Source organism: Homalodisca vitripennis, unplaced genomic scaffold (genome assembly GCF_021130785.1).
Source record: "Homalodisca vitripennis isolate AUS2020 unplaced genomic scaffold, UT_GWSS_2.1 ScUCBcl_482;HRSCAF=2576, whole genome shotgun sequence".
In the NCBI taxonomy this organism is placed as follows: Eukaryota; Metazoa; Arthropoda; class Insecta; order Hemiptera; family Cicadellidae; genus Homalodisca; species Homalodisca vitripennis.
Genome location: NW_025776613.1, coordinates 92871 through 117004, shown reverse-complemented (window position 1 = coordinate 117004; position 24134 = coordinate 92871). Strand labels below are relative to the sequence as shown.

At 48.1% G+C, this 24134-nt stretch overlaps 2 protein-coding genes across 2 annotated transcripts; both read right to left on the bottom strand.

Annotated features, from left to right (window-relative positions):
- Window positions 1–3122: 3122 nt before the first annotated feature.
- LOC124370782 (histone H1-like) lies at window positions 3123–8681 on the bottom strand. Its single transcript, XM_046829082.1, has 2 exons — window positions 8132–8681; window positions 3123–3299 (listed from the first exon to the last, which is right to left on the bottom strand). The coding sequence occupies exons 1-2, from the start codon at window positions 8636–8638 to the stop codon at window positions 3189–3191; spliced, it is 618 nt and encodes a 205-aa protein (XP_046685038.1). The 5' UTR covers window positions 8639–8681; the 3' UTR covers window positions 3123–3188.
- An 8083-nt stretch (window positions 8682–16764) lies between these two features.
- On the bottom strand, window positions 16765–17149 carry LOC124370780 (histone H4). The gene has a single exon (XM_046829080.1). It carries the CDS (start codon window positions 17107–17109, stop codon window positions 16798–16800), a length of 312 nt encoding a protein of 103 aa, XP_046685036.1. The 5' UTR covers window positions 17110–17149; the 3' UTR covers window positions 16765–16797.
- Window positions 17150–24134: the final 6985 nt, after the last annotated feature.

Here is a 24134-nt window from a genome sequence, read left to right as displayed (position 1 = left end):
ACTTTGTATTTTAATGTGAGGTTTAGTGTAATTTAGTGATTAAGTGATAGGTTACACGTACCAAAGATATTGGTATAGATAATCCCAATACACAGGACACTAACACAGCACACACGACACGACACGAGCAGAGCCTGTAACCCACGGTAACCGTACTTAGACTGGCTAGTAAGACTTGACCGTGACTCTGGTATGTCTCCCAGGCAGATAAGTTTTCTGCTAACTCAACTAACTTCCCACGCTATACTACACCGACTATGTTGTGACTATGACTAGGGGGCATTGCCTTGTACCAGCGGTCTGGGTCGCCAAGGGCCCTGGTGGTTCAGACAGCTTAGTATGCAAGTAATGTTTCCCACGTACTCGTTTACTGCAATAACAAAGCGTACTCTAACTTGACACAACGTACATATTATACTTACCTGAGGGATACGTGTATACATAGCCTAGTAATAAAGAATATAAAATATGATAAAGTATACTACATATATCATATTTATTTAAGTTAGTAGATAGCAGTGTTAACATAATATACCCTACAAGGACTCAATTTTCCTGAGATGCATCTCAAAGAAAGAGACATACATGTTCTATATTATATAATCCTAGGATAAACAAATACTTCAATATATGACATGTAAATGACTTATATAACATGTTTAATTATTACATAGCTAATCTAACATTGAAGGAAAGTAACATATATCTAAATAGCATGTATTAGCACGGCAATATTGCTCACAAACAGACTATACAGCCTTCATTTGGCAACATATATTATGATCATAATAATGACTATGGACAATAAGCACAAAGAAGGGACATTACATATTCCTCAGAAACAAAAGTGCGTAGTATCGTTAAAATTAACATAATATCGAACCTTATTTAAGAACACTAGAGACCAAGATGCTTAGTAAATATTATTACATAGACCTATGGAAATACGACACACCATCGAGAGGTCATTAAAAGATTTCTGTAAATAAAAACCTTAGGCATAAATGTGTATTAATTATAAAATATTAACCTGAAATGTATATGTAACCTGTAAATATTTAGTTTTAGAATTTCGACACCAAAAAGCCAACTACAACCTGAGACACCAGTCTACAAGACACCAATCTACAAGACACCAGTCTACAGCACTCTAACCGATCCCGACCACCCACGAGAAAAATGAAGTCTTCACAGCACTTCCTTCTACTACTCACAGCACTTGCCATGCCTCTTTTGACCACCTTTGCCAGCACATCAACCCACAACATAGAAGAACCCAATAAGCCCCTAGTACAAATCTTCACAGGAGCGTACTTTACTCCAATGCCTCAGACACTACCTTATATCAGTTCCATCCCTATTACATAAAAAATTCTTTTCAACACACAGCAAAATTTACCTAAAAACGAACCCTCTTTAAATTTCTGCCCTAAAAACCTCAACAACTCCCAAACCTATTTCAAGATACAGAACAACCTTTCCACATTACAAACCCTCATACATCAACAAATGGTAGCAGAACACCTCCCATTCATCCAAAGACAGCAACCAGATAGAAACAGAAGATCGCTCACGTTCGTCGGAGATTTCTTCGAATGGTGTTGTGACATTGCGACAGAACACCAAATACATGACTTGGCAGACAACAAGGAAGATGTCTACACAGCATTCTCAACACAACAACACTACCTACTCTCCGAGCTACCTGCGCATTCACCTGCTTTGTTCACAATCTACAAAGACAACACCACTTCCAGCTAAAGCACGACGACAAAAACATAGTAAACAACATGGAACTCATTTTGTACATTTTATTAGCCTGGACTTCTATAATAACACTACTTCTTTTTATGGACCTCTACTTCATCCACATTAACAACATCAAAATAAAATTCCTGAAGCCTACAGTACATGAACGTGACTAGCCAATGGATAACCTAAATTAGACAATAAGTACGATTCGTAGGTAGAATCGTCATTAAGCCAGGGGAATGTAAGACTTATGTAATTATTAGTAATATAAAATTCATAGAATCAATGTACAGATAGTTGCTGGAAAGGAAGTCTCGTATTGCAATTCGAGACAAACATCCTCCGGATGTAAGTAGATACGCACATCCGCCCAGACGCCGATGGTGAACAAACAGGAAATGCTTATTTGTAAAAACCGTGCGACAATGTAAGGGACAGCCATGCTGATATGGAAAATTGTTACTCACCAATTATGATGGAGAGATTTGGCAGAGGCGTGGTCAATGAGCTGGCGGGAGAAGAACATCAAAACTGAAGAACAAGGAGGAGAGGTGGAAGTGGAGGCCGGGAATTCGAAAAGTGAAGTTCGGGAGTGTTTGTGTTCGTGTGCGGAAAAATATCTCTAGGCGTAATAAGTGTGATGTGAAATAAAATGTAAGTAATTTTAAGAACTTAGTATATTTTAGGGTTCATTAATCATTTTCAATTCCATATCTATTTAAATGTTCACAATTTCGAAAATATAAATTCATGTAAATGTTTAGCTATTTTAAAGAAAGTTTCTCATGTTAGTCCATGAACTCATTATTATTGCAACACTACAAAATTACTAGTAAATGTTATAATGAATTAAATTCAAAATAAATTGTAATGAATAATTTAATATTAAATATGTCTTCAAAGTATTAAGACATTAAGTTTTGTGCTTAATATGTCGATTGACGCAATCAATTAATCAATTTAATGAAATGTTGTCACAAATAAATGTGTTGGTTCATTTGAGGGTATTTGTACTGCCAATCTAACCTATTATTAAATCCTCTCACAGCAACCCTTGCTCAAAATATGTCACAACCTTAATCTTAAACTAAACCAACCCTACAAAACCCTACAAAACGGGGTTTTTTATAAAAAAACCGTTAATATTGATTATAATATGTGCATGTGAGTATTTGTAATTATGAGTCAAACATTAAATAAATTTCGTCAAATACAAGACGGCAAACAATATTATAACTTTTATAATAATAAAAAAAAAAAAAAAAAAAAAAAAACAAGCCGTATCGTAATGTAGGCTATTTGTTATAATAACATCAACAAAAGAAAAACGTGGTTAGCTAATAAAACACGTTAAAACGAATGACATTTTGGGTGGCCTTTAGAAAGGCCGTTTGGATTTCCCACAGTCGAGGGAGGAGAGCGACTGGCCGGCCGGTTTACTTCTTCTTGGCGGCGGTCTTCTTGGGCGTTTTGGCTTTCTTCACGGCCACTTTCTTCGGTTTGGGCGACTTGGGCTTTTTGGTCGGCGGTTTGGCGACCTTCTTTGCCTTGCTTCCAAGTCCAAGTCTGTACAATTGTGGAGGGGTGTCCTCCACGTCTAGTTGGGCTTCTGCCGTTGTCTGGCTTTTACCCAATGACTATTCGGGTCATAGCCCTAGCAGCTCTCGGCGCCTGTCAGTGGTCTAGTAGTGTAGTGTTGGTAGTAGTCCGTCAGTCGTCCGTAGGAAGACGAAGTTGGGGGACCTCCTGGGCACGTAGTGTCCGTAGGTGTTCCCACGGCGAGGATTCTGCAGCCTCTTCGAAGGTGGATGTCAAGCGGTCCACGAAGCACCTGATGGTCGGGATGTTGGCGGACTCTCTGATCACGGTGTTCCTCACGAACCAGGGCGACCCAGTTGCCTTCCGGAGACACACGCTCTGGACCGCGAGCAATTGTCTCCTGGCGGTCTTGGAGGTGAGGTGGTACCAGGCAGGGGCCGCGTACGTGAGCACTGGTCGCGTGAGGGCCGTGTAGAGGAGGACCTTTGTCCTGGTCGGTAGCTTCGTGGAGTAGAGCAGTGGGCTGATGCTTGCAAAGCCCTTCCTTGCTAGGCTGCAGGTTCTCGTGACGTGGGGTGTCAGTGTCAGTCGACTGTCCAGGAGTACCCCCAGGTACTTGACTTTCGTCTTCCATGGAATGTTGTCTCCGCCTAGAGTCAGATGTCGTCCATCGGCTTGCCTCGGTCGTCGGGTGAAGTTTATAGCTTCGCACTTGTCCACGTTGACTTTTATCCTCCACTTGGTCAGCCAGGGCTCCAGAAGATCCAGCTGTCGTTGGAGGTATATTCTGGCCATCCTCAGGTTGGCAGAGGTGGCCGTCAGCAACGCGTCATCTGCGTAGAGAGACAGCTGTACCCTCGGGGCGACTGGGAAGTCGTTTGTGTACCACAGGTACAGTATCGGCCCAAGTACCGACCCCTGTGGCACACCGGAGGAGACTGGCCGTGACGTGGAGGCTGATCGTGCAACATGGACGGAGAAAGTCCGACGGTGGAGGTAGCTCCGGAGTAGCATGAACATCTTTCCTGGCAGCGGAGACTCGGTGAGTTTGAAGAGTAGGCCCTCGTGCCACACTCTGTCAAAGGCCTTGCTGACGTCTATCAGGACCTAAGTGGAGTGGTGCTTCCTCTCGATCGCCCCTGAGAGGTGGTTGATGACTCGGCGAAGTTGTTGGGTGGTGGAGTGTCCACTCCGGAAGCCGAACTGTTCGGTCCTGATAGAGTTGAAAAACTCCTCTGGGAACCTTGACAGGATGATCCTCTTCAGGATCTTGGAGAGCACGGGCAACAGGGAGATTGGCCTGTGGTTCTCCGGAAAGAGGGGGTCCTTGCCAGGCTTGGGGATCATGATCACCTTGGCGTCCTTCCAGATGGTGGGGAAGTGTGCCAGGCGCAGGCAGGTGTTGAAAATACAGGTGATCGTGACGATCACCCAAGCCGGCAGGTTCTGCAGGGCTGGTGTTCCCAGGGAGTCAGGGCCGGGAGCTTTCTTCGGGCGTAGTCGTCGGATGTGTTCATTCACCTCGAGTGTGGTCACGAGTGGCAGTGGGTCTGTGGAGTCAGGAGAGTAGTCCTCGAGGAAGTTTTCGACCGCCTCGCAGGTGTCCTCGTCGTAGATGTCTGCGTGTGGAGAGAATTGATCTTCCATGGTGTCGGCAAAGGCTTCTGCTCTGTCCTCGGGGGAGTAGACGATTCCACGTTGTCCGTGGAGAGGTCGAATGGTCTTCTTTTCCCCTCGGAGAGCCTTGGAGATCTTCCATATGCCGCCGACACCACCGTCAGCCTAGTGTTCCACGTAGTCATCCCACGCGGCCGCTCGGTGTTCTGCCAGGAGGCGTGTGCATCTCCTGGCTTGGCGGTTGAAGGTGTGCTTGGCGTGGGGACAACGGGACTGCTGATACTCTCTTCGCAGTCTACGGCGCAGACGTATCTCCTCTCTCAAGTCCTCAGGTAGAGGTGGAGTGAAGTTTACCCCTGAGAGAGATGATGAGGAGACGGTCACTGCTTCGTGGAGGGTGTTTGTAAGTTCCAGTACTTGACGGTCTAGCTGGTCTGATGACTCGGCTGGAGTTGGTGGAGGCCGAGGTCTGTCGGCGAGGTAGTTTGCGTACCTGTGCCAGTTGACCTTGGTGGAGCGAGCTGGAGGGTAGGCTGGAGCTCCATCGTCAGGCAGGTCGAAGACAACTGGCACGTGGTCTGACGAGAGGTCGGATACGGCAAATACCTCGATGTGTCCACTCAGTGATCCAGCTAGGCCGAAGTCAAGAATGTCGGGTTGAAAATGTCCGTTGCGGTGGTAGTGAGTCGGTTCCGTAGGGGCCAGTAGTTGGACGTGGTGACGGTTCTCCAGGAGACGTTTGAGGTCATTTCCGGAGTTGTTGGGCCTCCGGCATCCCCAGTCCGGGTGCTTGGCATTGAAGTCCCCGGCGACGAGCGCGGGGGAGTCAGGACGAAGCAGGGCGTCCAGGCAGCGAGGTTGAAGCTTCCTCCCAGGTGGGTTGTAGAGAGAAGTCAGCTCTAGCTCCGACCCGTTGTGGTGGACAGCGATCCGGGTGAGCTCTGCCCCCAGAGCAGGAGGTGTGACTAGGAGCCGGTGAGCCACTCGCCGGTGGACAAGAATCGCTGTGCCACCGCTTGCCCTGATGCCCTGAAGCTGCCTGTCGGTGCGGAGCACCTGGTAGTTGGGGATGCTGAATTTGTCCGTCGGCCTGAAGTGTGTCTCCTGGAGAAGTGCCACGTCCACGTCCATGTCAGTCAGTAGTTGGCTGAGTTCCTGCCGCTTTCCCGCTGCCCCGTCGGCGTTCCAGCTTACAATTCTGAGTCTACCCATGGATGGTGTTGAGTAAGTCGAGTATTCTCGACATTATTCCAACCATGGTGGTGAGTTGGGAGAGGATCTCCGTGATCCCTGCCTTGAGATCCTGAGGCAGGGTAACAGCGGGCTGCTTAGCCGCGGGTTCAGTCGTGGGTGGCAGTGGGGCTGAGGTGTCTGCGGTGGGTGTCGCTTTTGGCATCTCCAGCCTGACTCGTGGCGTGGGCCTCGGCCTAGTTGGGGTGGCAGGTGCAGGAGCGCTTTCCTTCCTGGTAGTCTGGCTGGTGGAGGGTTTCTGGCGCTCCGGAGCCGGGGTCTGTGGTGGAGTGTGGGGTCCACGATTCGCCGGGTTTCGAGGGAGGCGGTGGCGGCGGCGACTTCTCACTCGCTGAAACCCATCCTCGTCTGTGTCCTCCTCAGATGTAGGGCGTGGGACGTCTCGCTGATTTGGAGGCTCGGCCTTGGCGGGTGCGGCCCTCCGCGGTGCCTTGGCTGCGGCGGCATAAGAGAGTTGCTTCTCTCTCTTGAAGCACTGGCAGCCTCGGTAGTTGGCGGTGTGTCCTTCACCGCAGTTGCAGCATCTGGCCGGGGCGGATGACTCCTTTGGGCAGAGGCTGGACGGATGTCCCTCTCCACAGCGGACGCAGCGGAGCTCTCGGTGGCAGTGGTTTGAGCCATGCCCGAAGCCCTGGCATCGATGACACTGGACCGGTCCCCCGGGCCTAGTGTATTTTCGCACTTCCAGTCTACAGTGGAACAGAGTGCGGACACTGTAGACATCGGATGGTGGCCGGAGTCCGTCTCCTCCACTCAGGGTCACAATCCAGAGGCTGGTGAGGTGGCCTCTCCTGGTCTTAAGAAGTTTTGCCTCGACGATGCCGTAGTTTTCGCACTTGAAGGCCTCTGAGACTTCTTCAGGAGTAAGGGTGGCCGGGAGACCCCTGATGACCACTTTCATCAGCTTCTCGTTGGCCATGGCGAAGGTGTGAAACTTCAGCCCCTGATCCTGAAGGTAACGTTGCAGGGACCTGAAGTGGGCCACGGTGGAGGTCTTGAGGCGGAGAGTTTTGGCCGTGCAGACGGCCTCTAAGTCTCCTCCCAGCAGCTGTCTGAGGGTCACCGCGTGGGAGCCCCATCCTTTGGGGACGTCCAGGATGATGGGAGGAATGCGGGGGCCTCGCTCAACCTCCATGTCTTCTCCGGCAGCGGTGTCCGTCCGTCGGCTCTTCGGCGGAAGAGTCGGAGCTGGAGCCGCTTGTCGCTTCCGCAGGCCCGCGGCAGGACGGCCTGATGAGCCGGAGTTGGCCCCAGGGGTAGCTGGCTCCACGGCCTGGGCCACCGGGGTGGAAATCCCCGGAGTTTTAGGGTGGCCTTTAGAAAGGCCTTTTTGGGCCTCAGACCGGCGCAGGTTCCCCTGGCACTTAGTCGCCGCACCCTGGCAGCTTTCCGGGGTAGTCCGGACTTCACCCGGGCCCTGACAAGTCCCGGGTGGAATGCTGGCCTGAGCAGCAGTGCGGTGCTGGGATCCCGCGGCCCGGTCGGCTGACTGGGGCGGGCTCACCTGGCACATCGCGTGACAGGACTCCGGTAAAAACCGGACTTCACCCGGGCCCTGACAAGTCCCGGGTGGAATAAGTACGCTGGCCTGAGCAGCAGTGCGATGCTGGGATCCCGCGGCCCGGTCGGCTGACCGGGGCGGGCTCACCTGGCACATCGCGTTACAGGGCTCCAGTAAAAACCGGACTTCACCCGGGCCCTGATCTCCCGTCCCGGGTGGAATGATGTTGCTGGGTCGAGCAGCGGTTGTTTGGCCTTGTAAAAGGCCTTTTGGGCAGACAGCGCTGGGGCCCGCTTGGCAGGCCGCGCGGGACCCCAGTAGTGTCGCCAGCGGCTCCGGTAAACCGGTTCCGCCAACTGGGACCGCCGGGGCAGATCCCTCTTCTTCCACTTTGATCCGTGGTCGACTCGTCTCGCTGGAAGGTCTTGTCGGGTCCACGTCTCGGAGCAGAATGCGTTCATATATAGTTGCCTTGCTGGGAGTCTTGGGCTTGGCGGCCTTCTTGGTCGCGGCGGCGGCGGCCGGTTTCTTGGCTGCGGCTGGCTTTTTGGCCGCCTTCGGCTTCTTGTCGCCGGCTATCGGCTTGGCCGGTGCTTTCTTGGCGGCCTTCTTGACCGTCTCGCTGCCGGCGGACTTGGCTCCTTCTCCGGAGGATTTCACCGACAGTTTGAAAGAGCCGCTGGCCCCCTTGCCTTTCGGCTGGGTGAGAGCGCCGGACGCTACGGCCGACTTGAGGTACTTCCTGATGAAAGGGGCCAGCTTCTCGGCGTCAACCTTGTAGTTGGCCGCGATGTACTTTTTGATGGCCTGCAGCGACGAACCGCCGCGCTCTTTCAGGCTCTTGATGGCCGCGTTCACCATGTCCGACGTCGGTGGGTGAGCCGGCTTGACGCGGGGCTTCTTGCTGGCGGCCGCGGCCTTCGCCTTCTTCGGTGTGGGAGCGGCTGGTGCCGGTGCCGTTGTAGCGGAGTCTGCCATTCTGTATGTCGGGAATATCAGATGGCTCCGCCGCCAGCCGCGACTCGGCTCGCGGCCTGAGTACGTACCGTACAGAGGTCGCCGAGCGGTGCCGTCCCATCGCCACGCCAGTCTGCCGGATTTTAGTCGTTTCTCGACACTAAAACCTCTCGTAAACAGTACGTAAGGTCCTGATTAAACGTAAAAATCCGTTTTTCCGATGGCCGAGACGTCTTACCAACGATAAGCGAGTAGAACGCCGTTTTAAAACGAATTTTAACGTCACCAGACAGTATTTAGTGGAGGTCGAACCCCGTCTGTACGCGTTACACAGCCAAAGAACTGTCTATAAAAACTATAAACGCGGTCTAATATCGGATTTCACTCGTTTATATTGTACACTGAACGTGTCCGGAGGGCTACAATGAGGAGCGGAGCACAGGATCTAACCGACACGACGGTGAAACGCGATAAAGTGAGGCCCTGTTGACACAAGTACCGTGACGGTGTGTACTCTACATACCGGTCAGAGAAATGGGCCCGTCAAGTCTGTACGGCTAATACGTACTAAAGGATTGTTTTAATCTATAAATCCGAGTGGGAATATAGTGTTTAAGTAAAAAAAAATAAAAAATAAAAAAAAAATGTATGTCCAATTTACACGCAGTGAGTGTTGCGATACGCCTAGTTTTTATAACGCTTAGCTGTGCAAGATATCACAACATGCCGTAATGATAAACGCGTGAGTTACGATTATTGTCTATAAAGTTTTTTTTTTCTAGATAGGAGTGAAATTAAATATTATTTTCATTATCAAGATTAAAATATTATCAACGACTGTAACGATCGAGCTTGATTGAATGCCGTCAGAGAATTTATTAGTGCACTAATCTATTTACTTACATCGATATACAAGTGATACAACTAAACAATATTCGTCGTATAAAAAAAAGCGTAAACAAAAACTAGTGATGATTTAGGTAAATAAACTTCAGTTTTACTTGACGGCATCACGACCGAAGGTATATGCTCGACCGTTGAACTAAACAATAAGAATATAGTAGACTAATAATAATAGCTAATTAACTCAGCCAATTTCATAAAAATTGTAGAATTTGTTGATATATAAGTATTTCTAGTATTTCGGTAAATAAGTGAGAAAAAAAAAACGCGTCAATATTGAAGATATTCGTTGTTAAATACTGTTTAAGCGTAACATCTATGTACAGTGCGAAAGTTATAATTGTATTCAGTTTCAACCAGTGCTCGGTACGATGTATATATGCTGGGCGTGAATCCTATTGAACATCGTTTATTGTAATTATTATTTAAAACCACTACATTAATTCGGGAAAACAGTGCGTTTTTCTCCTATACGTTTATTCTTATTACGATTTAAATTATTCACGTTGCATTTTCGTTTCAATTACTTTAAATTTCAAACAATACGGAAATATTTGTATGTACTGAATGAACATACTTTTCCAACTATGTTTCAGATTGAATCTAAATAGTATAATATAAAAAAAGGAATAAAATTAAATTTATTATTAAAAGTGTTTACACTGAATAAAACAATGTGGATTGGTTTGAGATACGATAATTGTACATTTGGCAGTTACGTCACTTGATAATGTTAAAATAATTGTCTCTATTTTAATAGAAAATTACAAAGGCAGTACAGAGTAATCGGAGTAACTATTCAAAATGAAGCTCTTTTCTATAAATTGCTAATACCGGGCGATATCCATAGAGGCCAAAATAACAATAACAGTACTAGCCAAACATTGATTAACACATATTATGATATTACGAAACTATAAACATAATGTATAGATCGGATTTAGAACACATACTCGGTTATGAATATACTCGATTTCGTCTGTAGTACGATTGTCAACACGTTTATTTTATTTACTCTAAACGATTTCATTGGTTAATCACTACGTTCCAAAATTATTAAAATAATTGGCCGGAATGTGTACTGAATATATCGGTATTAGTCTGTATTTTCAAATAATTCTTCAACTCATTATCAATACTCGACGTGAATTAAGTAAATAAGTTTCATTTCGAACAAGGATCGTCATTAAAACGGTCAAAATTCATTGTCAATTGAAAGGCGGGAAATCTTCTCGACTCTGGTTGGTCACTTTTAACCGACGAATCACGAGTTTGGCCACCTCCTACCTATATAAGCGTCTTAACAGTTCACCGTATATATTCTATCTCCACGCACATGCGCAATACATTCTTCTTCTAGACGTGGACCTGAAATCAGCAAAAAAATCGACCACTCCAGAACATCATGGAATACATCGAGGGAAGTGCTCCGGCACCCCCTGACGGAGAATCAAGCCTCCCGGGGCCACTGGCTGCTCTCCTGGATGCCTGCGCGGCTTCCAAAGACAGTTTCAGTTTTGGCGCCCCAAAAGGCCTTTCTAAAGGCCACTTTGGACTTTCTTCGGAAAGTCATTCTGAAGCCCGGACTGCGGTTCCTGCTGCCCCAGCGACCTCCCACGGCCCGTTGGAGACCAGGAGCAGCCTGCCAGCGCCCGCTGCCCAGCCTGCGGCGAAGTTGAAAAACTTCGCCCAAAAAGGCCTTCTTAAAGGCCACTTTAGCCGATCTGCGAAGACCGGCCCAGTGACCCGCCCGACGGTTCCTGCCGCCACGGGGTGCTTCCCAGGACACGAGGAGACCACCCTGACCCTGCCCGAGTCAACTACAGCGACAGCGGCGATGTTCAGCGACATCGCCAAAAAAGGCCTTATTAAAGGCCACTTCAGCCAATCGGCGGATTCCGGCACTGCGGCCTGCCTGACGACTCCAGCTACCTCAGGAGCCTCCCCTGGACTTCAGGAGCCAGTCCAGACTCCTCCGATGGCCGCTGCCCTGCCTTCTACGGACTTAGCAGTACAAGGTAATTATAGCCTTCCACAAGGCAATAACCCACCTGGGACAGGAGATCAGGGCCCAGGTGTAGTCCGGAATACCCCGGAGACCAGCTATGGTGCGGTCACAAACGGCCAGGGAGCCCTGAGCCGGTCGGACGTCTGCTCCGCAAACTCAATGCGGAAGAGGCAGGCGACGACCGACTCGGCCCTTCCCTCCAAGTGCCGTAGAACGGCGGGCGATGAGATGGAGGTTGTGAGAGAGCCTCGCATCCCGCCCGTTGTTCTTGACGTCCCGAAAGGGTGGGCCAGTCATGCCGTCACCTTGAGGCAGCTACTGAGTGGCGACCTGGAGGCGGTGTGTACAGCCAGGACTCTTCGTCTGAAGACGTCGACGGTGGCCCACTTCAGGGCTCTCCAGCGATATCTCCATGGCGAGGGGATATTATTCCACACCTTCTCGCTCGCCAGCGAGAGGCTGCTGAAGGTTGTCATCAAGGGTCTGCCTTCCACTCTGACGTCTGAGGAGATCATGGCGGAGCTCCACGAGGAGGGATTCAACGTCGCGGACGCCAAGTTGCTGAAATCCAGGAGGGGCCAGCCAACCAGCCTCTGGCAGATCTCCCTACGTAACAGCGAGGGACGGAGACCCGCCTCCGAAATCTACGGTATTAAGAGCCTGTTCTACTGCAGACTGGAGGTGAGGAAATTCACCAGGTCCGGCGGCCCGATCCAGTGCCACAGATGCCAGGAGTTCGGCCACGGCTCCAACCACTGCCACCGGGAGCTCCGCTGCGTGCGCTGCGGCGATGGCCACCCTTCCAGCCTCTGCCCGAAGGAGGCGTCTGCACCAGCGAAGTGCTGCAACTGCGGCGAGGCACACTCTGCTAACTACAGGGGATGTGCCAAATTCAAAGCAGAGCGCCAGAACTCCTACGCAGCCGCAGCCAAGGCTGGGAAGCCAACACCTGCCCCGGCGAAGACGCAGCCGCCAAAGGCACGAGGATGCCCTCCCCCACCACCTCCAGTCGCTGACGCCGCCAGCCCTGACTCCTCCACTGACAGCCAGGACGAGGATGACGGCTTCGAGACCGTCAATCGCCGCCGCCACCGACTTCCACGGAACCCCAAAAACCGTGGAGGCCGCTCACCGGCGAGGGCCAAGGATTCGAAGCCCCCCCCACCACCAGCTGCCCGACAACCTGAGAGGCCCAAGGAGCCGACCACAGCCCCCGAGCGCAGACCCAGGCCGACTCCTAGACTTCGCCTGGAAGTGCCGAAGCCTGCTCAGGCCACCACTGTTCATGCGACCACTGCTCAGGCCACCACTGCTCAGGCCACCACTGCCACCTCCGCCCCTGCCCCACAACCCACCCGGGACACACCCACGGCCACACAGCCCGCCGCCCACCTGCATCAGGAACTAAAGGCAGGAATCTCCGAGATCCTCACCCAGCTGACGACCATGGTCCATATGATGGGCCGACTCATGGAGCTCCTGAGTACCTCCATCCATGGGTAAGCTCCGGATCGTCAGCTGGAACGCCAACGGGCTAGCGGGCAAGAAGCTGGAGCTCAGCCAGCTTCTAACCGACATGGATGTGGACGTCGCCCTGATCCAGGAGACCCACTTCAGACAAGCAGACCGCTTCGGTATCCCCAACTTCCAGGTGTACCGCACGGACAGGCTGCAGCAGAACATTCGACCCAGCGGAGGCACGGCAGTCCTGGTACATCGCCGATTGCCTCACCGCCTGCTGCCCGCTGTTCCCACGCCGGGGATCGAGGTTACTCGAGTAGCCATTCCCTTCTACGGAGCCGAACTCGAGATAGCCTCGATCTACAACCCACCTCAGAAGAATCTGCAGCCACAACACCTGGACACCCTGCTGCGACCTGGCGTTCCTACACTGGTGGCAGGAGACATGAACGCCAAGCACCAGGACTGGGGATGCCGAGTCACCAACTCCGTCGGAAGTGGCCTCAAACGGTTCCTGGAGGGGCGCCAACACATACAACTACTAGCTCCTGAGGATCCTACCCACTACCACCACGACACTCAACACGAACCTGACATCCTTGACGTTGGTCTAGCTGGATCACTTCACATGGACTTCGAGGTATTTGCCGTGTCCGACCTCTCGTCGGACCACGTGCCAGTGATATTTGACCTGCCAGACGACGGAGCGCCGGCCTACCCCCCGGCGCTTCCCACCAAAGTCAACTGGCACAAGTACGGCAACTACCTCGCCGACAGACCCCGGCCACCACCAACCCCTGCCGAATCACCAGACCAGCTAGAACAACAAGTGATAGCACTGACAACTACTCTCCAGGAAGCAGTGACCATCTCCTCGTCCCCTCTCTCACGGAAGGAACTCCACCCACCACTCCCCGAGCACCTGAGAGAGGAGATAAGACTTCGTCGTAGGCTGCGTCGGGAGTACCAGCGAACACGATGTCCCCACGCCAAGCGAGATTTCAACGGCCAGGCCAGGAGATGCTCTCGTTTCCTGGCGGAACACCGAGCGGCCGCGTGGGACGACTTCGTGGAGCTCCAAGCTGACGGTGGTGTCGGCGGCATCTGGAAGGTCTCCAAAGCTCTCCGAGGGGAGAAGAAGACAATAAGACCACTCCAAGGTCAACGAGGCATTGTCTACTCCCCCGGCGACAAAGCCGAGGCCTTCGCCGACACCATGGAAGAGCAGTTCTCCCCGCACCCAGACGTCTACGACCTGGACACCTGCGAGATGGTTGACAACTTCCTGGACGACTACACACCAGCAGAAGACGACCCACTGCCCCCCGTGACAACACTCGAGGTACGAGAGCATCTTCGCCGCCTCCGCCCGAAGAAGGCTCCTGGCCCGGACTCCTTGGGAACTCCTGCACTCCAGAAACTGCCGGCTTGGGTGGTCGTCACGATCACCTGCATCCTGAACTCCTGCCTTCGACTGGCGCACTTCCCGACCACCTGGAAGGATGCAAAGGTGATCATGATTCCCAAGCCTGGCAAGGATCCGCTCCTACCAGAGAACCACAGGCCGATTTCACTGCTGCCTGTGCTCTCCAAGATTCTTGAGCGGATCATACTGGCGAGATTTCCTGAGGACTTCTTCAGCTCTATCAGGACCGAACAATTTGGATTTAGGAGAGGACATTCCACCACTCTTCAACTCCGCAGAGTGCTCAACCTCCTCACCAGCACGGCGGAGAAGAAGCACCACTCCACATCGGTCCTGATAGATGTCAGCAAGGCCTTCGACAGAGTGTGGCACGAGGGGCTACTCTACAAACTTACTGACTCCCCGCTGCCCGGCAGACTGTACAGGCTGATCCGCAGCTACCTCCAGCATCGGACTTTCTCCGTCAGCGTTGCCAACTCCAAGTCTACTTCTCGACCGGTCTCCTCCGGTGTGCCACAGGGATCAGTGCTCGGCCCGATCCTGTACCTGTGGTACACAAACGACTTTCCGGTAGCTCCGAGAATCCAGTTGTCGCTCTACGCCGATGACGCCCTCCTCACGGCCACCTCCATCAACCTGAGGATGGCTGGTGTCTACATGCAGCGGCAACTGAGTCTACTGGAGCCCTGGCTGAGGAGATGGAGAATAAAAGTCAACGCTGACAAGTGTGAGGCCATCAACTTCACGAGAAGTCCGAGGCAAGCGGACGGCCGACATCTGTCCCTCAACGGGGACAACATCCCTTGGAGGACAACTGTAAAGTACCTGGGGGTACTCCTGGACAGACGACTCACGCTGACTCCCCACGTCACCAGAGTGTGCACCCTAGCGAGGAAGGGCTTCGCCAGCATCGGCCCCCTGCTCTACTCCAGGAAGCTTCCCATCAAGACAAAGGTCCTGCTCTACACGGCCCTGGTGCGACCGGTGATTACCTACGCGGCTCCTGCGTGGTATCATCTAACCTGCAAGACTGCCAGAAAACAGCTGCTCGCAGTCCAGAGCAGCTGTCTTCGGAGAGCCACCGAGTCGCCATGGTTCATCAGGAACACCGTGGTCAGAGCATCGTCTAACATCCCTACGATCAGGACCTTTGTGGATGGCCTGACTTCGTCCTTTGAAGAAGCTGCAGAGTCCTCGCCCTGGGAGCACATTCAACTACTACAGGCCCAGGAGGTCCCCCGTCTACGTCCTCCAATGGACGACTAAACACTACTCCACTTCACTTACTACTTACTATACTGACTCGTAGCACTAGCTACTAGGGCACTGACCCGCAACTTACATAAGGCAAGTGCCTAATCGGCAGACGCCTTAACAGAAGTGGGGGATCCTACCCCCCCACAGTCACAATCAGCCAGCCAGCCAGCCATGCGTAATGAAGAAATCGCCAAGAATCGACCAATAGGAATACAGAATATGATTTATCGGTAGTGATAAACGCGGACCGCTTGGTCTGGGCTTGGAGTTTGCAAGCTCGAGTAAATTTTTTTTTCTAAAAGAGCAAGCAGCGCGAAGCGCTGCGCAGCGGGCAAGCGTCGCGTGATCTGAGTTATTAATTGGCAAGCTAGGTTCTGTTGTGCCTAAGGAAATAGAGAATATAATATAATGAATAATCTTGTATATGTTGTATATTGATAATGATCGGCAGATACGAGCGATAGTTACTTGGTTAGGTTATGATCTGGCCTTAAAAAGTGAAATAAACTAAAGATTTGTAAACAAATGAAAATTTAAGAAATTTCTTTTATTAGGAACATAAGAGTAACGAAAGAAAACAATTGAAAACCTAGTATGACATGTTTCAATACTAAATAAAATTGAGAACAAACAGCGGTGTGCATTGGCATTGTCTACGCCGAAGAGAAACGTAAAAAAACGATAGAGCTTATTAGGAATAACAATGAATAATCTTTTAATTCGTATATATTGATAATGATACTGTCGACAGTCGTCAGGTAAGTGAAACGGCAGATAAGAGTGATAGTGAATGGCTTTAAATTAAATACGGTTTTGATCTGGCCTTAAAAAGTGTAAAAAAAAGAAAAGATTTTTAAACAAATAAAAATTAAAGAAATTTTGTATTTAAATGATTGGTAGGTCTAATATAAGAGTGACATAAAGAAAAAAAAAATAAAAAATTTATAACACTAATATAAAATGGTATAGTCACTTGTAAAACTCGACAAATACGGATAATATACAGCGGTGATGTGTCATCAATGGCATTGCCGAAGAGAAACGTGAAAAACGAGATATGTTTGGTGGCCTTTAAAAAGGCCTTTTGTGGGGCGATGTTGCGCGCGGAACAGTCGGCAGCTCAGCTTAACCTCCGAAACCGTACAGTGTGCGGCCCTGGCGTTTGAGCGCGTACACGACGTCCATGGCGGTGACCGTCTTCCTCTTGGCGTGCTCGGTGTATGTGACCGCGTCACGGATCACGTTCTCCAGAAACACCTTGAGCACTCCGCGGGTCTCCTCGTAGATGAGGCCCGAGATACGCTTGACACCGCCGCGGCGAGCCAGACGACGGATTGCGGGCTTGGTGATGCCCTGGATGTTGTCACGGAGCACCTTCCTGTGACGCTTGGCGCCTCCCTTTCCCAGCCCCTTACCACCTTTGCCTCGACCGGTCATGTTGCTGTTGCAGTGGCGTTAGAAACAGATGATAAAATCGCCCGTTCTCGGTAGTTTTGTCAACTCTGGCCGCTCTGTGATTGGCCGGTAGCGCGGCGACCAATCACAGTCGTTCTCAGCTCGTGCCGGCCCGTATATAATAAATTGGACTTGAATTTCGAAATCACTCTCATTTCGGCTAGACTAGCTGACGATATGGCACGTACCAAGCAGACCGCTCGTAAGTCCACCGGAGGCAAGGCGCCCAGGAAGCAGTTGGCCACCAAGGCAGCCCGTAAGAGCGCGCCGGCCACAGGAGGCGTGAAGAAGCCTCACCGTTACAGGCCCGGCACCGTCGCCCTGCGTGAGATCAGGCGTTACAATTAATGTACTTGTAAATAATTTCCTGTCCTGTTCTGTGTATATAAGATTGTTAAATTAAATACTGTTTTTATTCGTATTATAGTATCACAATGGTAATGACAAGAAGTCAGTATCAATGCAATGCCCTACATGATGATAGCATGGAAGGGTTGATTATAAATCTTAGTTCCCAAATTAATTCTTTGACAGCAAATTATCCTGATCTAGACTTAAATGATCTGGTATCTACTATTGGGCTGCTAATGCAAAGGACTGATCATCTAAATTCAGAAATTGTTTCTCAGCGTGAAGTGTTAGAATCTTCTCATTGTGAAATACAGTCATTAAAGACAAAACTTGAAATTCAACAGGAACTAACGGCTAAAGAAATAAATAATTCATTCAAAATTCAGGATGAAGTGGATGAAGAAGTTGTTAGTTTTAAAAATAAAATAAGTAACTTGGAAAAAAGGCTTCAAGATTATGTAACTCAATGTCGAGACGCTGAATCAGCAACGAATTTAGCTTTAAGTGATTTAAAAAATGCAAGAGAAAGAAATTTTCAGCTGTCAGAAAAAAACATTAACTTAAGTAATGCCGTAGCTCTTGCAAATAGTAAAATTGTTGTTCTTAGTGATAAGGTAGCATGTTTGGAGAGCAATACAGAAACATCGTGGAACAGGAACTTGTGGACTGATGACAACACCTTAAACTCATATTTCGATGCTATGTCATCAAGTGTAACAAATAAGGATGAGATAATATTTTTAGGACCCTCTCAAACACATCTGTTAAAACTCTGCGATCCAGTGGATGCTCCTGCCATCTTTGAACAAATTTGCCCTCCCATGTTAAAGTTTGCATTTTGTTGTTTGAGTAACTCTGTAAGCCCAAATCAGGACTCTGGTTCTCATTGGAGCCTGTTATTTTGTGACCTGGAGGAATGTAAAGCTTTCCATTTTGACTCGCTAGCAGGCTCAAATGCTCTTTCTGCTCAAACGATGGCCAAAGTGTTCAATATTGGTAAAGACAAAGTTCTAGAAATGCCATGTTTCCAACAGAGCAACTCATTTGAGTGTGGACTTAACGTTTTAGTTAATGCTAAGCAGATTTTACAATTTTATTGCCTAGACAACTCACATTTATGTAAATTTGAAGAGTGGTGGGGGTTACGCAGGCACACTCGTCTGACCTGCCCTGAAAATGAATCAGTTCCTAGTGTTCCTTCTGAACAAATGAGTGACTCAAAAAAATTTGTCAAGAACTCACAAAACAAGTTTCAGGAAAAAAAAGTTAGTGAAAATTGGACCTCTGTTAGGTCTAAGAAACGCGGTAAAAGGCGGGTGTGGTTGGGTACTCCGAATGTAGTTTGTAGGAATAGGTTTCAAGTACTTAGTACAACTGTGAACCATACCGTTACGGAACCATCTTTCGGAAAAAATGAAAATGTGCAAGCATGTGAAGTGTCTGACTTGCAGAACAACTCTAATCTAAGAAAGCGTAAGACTAGAAATAGAAAACATTTGACACGCTTAAATGCTGGGGCCGCTGGCTGCTCCTGGGGTGTTCGTGACAGCATGGGTACTGAAGTTGGCAGTAAGAAAGAGAAATGTAACGCTACAGATATTGTTACCCCACTAGAAACTAATAATGTCGTGACTACTGACCAGTTAAGTTTAAAGAATGTTCTAGTTGTGGGTGACTCAATGATCCGTCATGTAGGACCTGGTTTGTTAGAGAAAGGAGCCTTTCTGGAATGTTATCCAGGCGCTCGAATCCGTGACTTAAAGAGAGTATTGTTAAGCTATGTTAGCTACAGTCTTGATATAATTCATATCCATGTTGGCACGAACGACCTGGGATGGGGTTACAGGGGAGGTCCAGGATACAACGGTGGCCATGGTAAGCGCGAGGCCCTCCATGACATGGCTGATTTGCTGTTTACTGCAAAAACTCATTTTCCAAATTCCAAAATATATGTAAACAGCATAATAATTCGCTCTGACATTGGTTATAAAGCTCTCTACGATTTCAACACACAACTTGATCTGATGTGTAACAATTTTGGGGTCATGTTCGTGGAGGCCAACTGTTGGGTGGCGCGGAGACATCTCGCCCGCGATGGGAGGCATCTCAATCGAAAGGGTGTGGCGCGTCTGGCTTCCTTGTTTGGAGCGGTGATCCCGGCGGCACTGCGTTTGATGGGGAGGTCGGCGGCTACGACTTCCCAGGTGGATCCTCTGACCCTGGGGTTGGATCCGGAACTGAGCCCTCTACCATCCCAGGAGGGAGGTTTGGGACCGGCTTCCCCAGGGGTGTCGGGAAACGGACTGGTGAGAACCTGTGTGTTGCGCATTTGAATATGCGCTCACTTAATACGGGTTTTGATGAGATGTCTGCACTGACAACTGATTTCGGTTTTGATATTTTCGGCGTCACAGAGTCTTGGCTTAGTCCAAGTACCCCCTCTGACCATTACGAGATACCTGGTTACACTCTCCTGAGAGCTGACCGAGCAGTTGGCACTGGAGGTGGCGTCGCTCTCTACATTAAACAGGGGATGGTCTTTGAGCGGATCCAAATAACGAGTGTTGATCCAGGCATAGAACTGATTTCCTTGATACTCAAGATTAGAGGGGTTAAACTCTGTGTAGCCGTAGTGTACAGACCACCGCATGTGAGCTACACTTGTCTCGGCTCTTTGTTTCAGACACTTTTTGTAGACATTGCAATTGAGGTTGACTCAGTTGTATGCTTAGGAGACCTCAATATAGATTTGTTGTCAAATTCCTGCCATGAAACCAAATATCTCCGTCGCCTCCTAAAACTCTATAACAGCGTGCAACACATAACAGAACCGACACGAGTAACTGCCAGATCTGCTACGTTGATTGATCACATAATAACTAATAAAGCAATGCAGTTAGAGAGGTGTGACGTTATTGATGCTACAACTATAACGGATTACAGAAAAATGAACATCACTGATCATAAACTCATTTACTGTACATTGAAACTGAAGAGAGAGAAATGTATCGCCAGATTTGTGACATACAGAGATTTTTCAAAGTTTAATATAACTGACGCAATTGCAATGCTACAGAATGTTAAATGGGAAGCAGCCAAAGATATGAATAATACGGAGGACATAAACGCTTTTGTAACCTCCAAGATCATAGATATTTATGATGCACAGGCACCTCTTGTTACAAAAAGAGTGACAAAGAAAAAAGCCCCCTGGAGAAATGAGGAAGTGATCATGTTAACAAAATTGAAGAATAAACTAAGGAGCAAATTTGCAAAGAGTAGGCAGGAGTTTGAGTGGACGGAGTATAAAAAAGCGAGAAATAGATTGAATGGGGCTATAAGAAACGCAAAAAAGAACTTCTTCGCAGATAAACTGGCAGACTGTAAGGATCCAAGAGCTTTTTGGAGGTGTCTGAAGCAAAGCGATATTGTTGGTAAAAAGAATAATAATCTCCCCCCAAAAGCATTTAAGGTCAGTGAAATGAATGAGTACTTTGTAAATATGGGATCATTCTATCAAGTGAACGAAGATCTGATAAGTTCATACAACCAAGAGATATACAATGGCGAAAAAAAGAGTTTTGAATTCAAAGAAGTATCAGAGTATGAAGTAAGATCGGTAATAAATGAAATAACCTCTAGAGCCGTTGGAGTGGACAAGTTAAGCATTGCAATGATAAAAGCCGTCAGTCCATATGCCATCGAAGCTATAACTCACTTAATGAATACGTCATTGAAAAAAGGTGAGTTCCCACAGTCATGGAAAAAAAGTATAGTTCATCCATTGTCTAAAAAACATAATCCCTCAAATGTCAGTGAACTAAGACCAATTTCAGTCTTGCCAGCAATGTCCAAGGTACTCGAAAAATTAGCAATTCGCCAGATTGTTGAATACCTTAATTATGAAAATTTGCTTCCAAAATTGCAATCAGGGTTCAGAAAGAACCACAGCACTTGCACTGCATTGCTGAATATGTTTGCAGATGTTTTTGGGTCGAGGGACGCCGGCAGGTGTAGCTCTATAATCATGCTTGATTATTCGCAGGCATTTGATTCCATAAGCCATAGTTTGCTCCTTGCGAAATTGAAGCACTTCGGCTTCCATGAGAGTGCAATTGTCTGGTTCAAGTCTTACTTGGAAAAAAGACTGCAGGTGACGAAGCTGGGTACCGATATCTCACCTCCCCTTGAGAAATTAAGGGGAGTGCCGCAGGGGAGCTGTCTGGGGCCCATTTTGTTCACCCTTTACACTGCAGATCTGTCCAACTGTGTAAGTCACTGCAAGGTGCATGCCTATGCTGATGACTGTCAATTGCATTTTTCTTATGAGTCAGATTCCATTAACCAAGTTTTCGCAGGGGTAAACTCTGATCTGGAGAGAATAGATGATTGGTCACGGAAGCATGGTCTCAAGTTGAACGCTGAAAAATGCATGATTCTTCATATTGCCCCGCCAACTGTCTGTCAAAAAATCCTGCTTGGAGATATGCACGTTAAACTTGGTGACAAAATGTTGATGGTGAGTGATACTGTCAAGACTTTGGGAGTGGTGCTTGACAGGGGCCTCACATTCTCAGATCACATCACTCATGTTTCCCAGTTGGCTTTAGGAAGGCTGCGAGGTCTGTACAGGTACCGATCAATACTGCCAGAATCTGCTAAGCTGCAGCTGGTCCAGTCATTAGTTTTGTCAGTGCTCTATTACTGTTTTCCTGCATACGGCAACAGCATTACCAGGGAGGAAATGTCCCGATTGCAGAGGCTGCAGAACACCGCAGTGCGCTTCGTTTACAACATTCGTAGACGGGAGCGTATATCTGCCTATCGTGAGGCTGCCGGTCTTTTGCCAACTGATGCCGTGTGTAGGATGCAGACTTCCTCATCCACCGGGTCTTGGTACAGCAGGAGCCTCAGTACCTGGTGGAAAGACTCGTTGCTCGTGGGGGGGTGGCTCTGCGAAGCACCCGGCAGGATGCGCTACTCCATTTTCCAAAGGTCAGACTAGAGGTGGGTAGAAAAGGGTTTTCTTATTTTGGCCCTACTCTTTATAATGACCTCCCTTGGGACCTCAAACAAATGGGCATCCTAGCATTTAAGTCTAGAGTAAAATCTCATTTTATGAATACGTCTTAATTATATTTTTTGTTACCATTTATGTGCACCATGAAAATAATGTGTAGTTTTTAATTTTAAGTTTGACTTGAGTTACTCTGTAAAACAGTTGTACACTGAGAGACGCTTGAAATAAAGGCATTTTTATTTATTTATTTACTTATTTACCAGAAGAGCACCGAACTGCTGATCCGCAAGTTGCCGTTCCAGCGTCTCGTCCGCGAGATCGCCCAGGACTTTAAGACCGACCTGCGTTTCCAGAGCTCCGCCGTCATGGCACTGCAGGAGGCCAGCGAGGCTTACCTGGTCGGACTCTTCGAAGACACCAACTTGTGCGCCATCCACGCCAAGCGAGTCACCATCATGCCCAAGGACATCCAGCTGGCGCGCCGCATCCGCGGAGAACGAGCCTAAGTGACACACAAGCGTGCACTGCCTGCCCCGCTGCCGGTGGCTACGACAAACGGCCTTTCTAAAGGCCACCAATAACTCGTTCGTTTTCGCTTATTTTACCGCTTATAGTTGTAAAACCGATGTAAACCTGGTTGTTTCAAGTCGCTCTCGACTATATTTTCTATCGAAAATACCCAATTTATGACTTTGTGCTTGTCATAAATATTTTATTCCAGGAATTTTTCAATTCCTTTTTACTTTTTAAACATAGTCCGATTTCACTGAAAAATTTTATAATTTTCTGTTTATTTATTTATTTTATTTTTATTTTTCAAACAAACATTTAGTTTACAATAATAATACGTCAATTGCAATCCGATCGAAAACCATAGTTTCGGTCATGTTTTATACACATGACTTCTAATTAACCAAGAACCGCGTTGAACTCTGATTAAACATAACTTGTAATTTTCGCTTATTTTACCGCTTTTAGTTAAATAAACATTGGAATTCTGTTATTATATTGAAATTACATAATTACAGAGTTGTCTGTTAACAAGTGTAAATCTGCTCCGTCTAGCGAACCTGATTGCGATTGCTTGATTTATACCTCTAATGTGATCCAAGTCAGTTTACATTTAAGTTTACGAGTTTATTAATTTCCGTACGAAAAAAAACACAAATTAGTAATGAAACACGTTTAAAACAATATACCCTACTATTCTGAATTTAACAAAATTTTCAGAATGGGTCAGATCACGCGATGCTTGCCCGCTGCGCAGCGCTTCGCGCTGCTTGCTCTTTTAGAAAAAAAATTTACTCGAGCTTGCAAACTCCAAGCCCAGATCAAGCGGCGCGCGTTTATCACTGATATTTAATTACGATCTTTGTGAATGCGGGGACATATTAGTTTGCAAGTTTGCTCAAAATAAAATATTGACATCACACTACAATATGGTATTATGATTTAACATAAATATTAATGTATATGACCCAATGAAAAGAACTAAGAAATTAGTGTGTGTGTGTGTGTGTGTATATATATATATAAACGAACGGAAGGTTATTTATAAACGTTGGGATTTATATCTTATGAAAAGTGTATCAATAGAAGAGACTTAGGTAATATTGAATGTACATAAATATCTTTC

Excerpts from the sequence above, each read along its gene's own strand:
- LOC124370780 (XM_046829080.1), bottom strand. The coding sequence starts at position 17,109 with ATGACCGGTCGAGGCAAAGGTGGTAAGGGGCTGGGAAAGGGAGGCGCC.
- LOC124370782 (XM_046829082.1), bottom strand. The coding sequence starts at position 8,638 with ATGGCAGACTCCGCTACAACGGCACCGGCACCAGCCGCTCCCACACCG. Across the intron at positions 3,300-8,131 it reads AGCCCAAGACTCCCAGCAAG|GCAAAGAAGGTCGCCAAACC; the intron begins GCAACTATATAT and ends CTTGGAAGCAAG.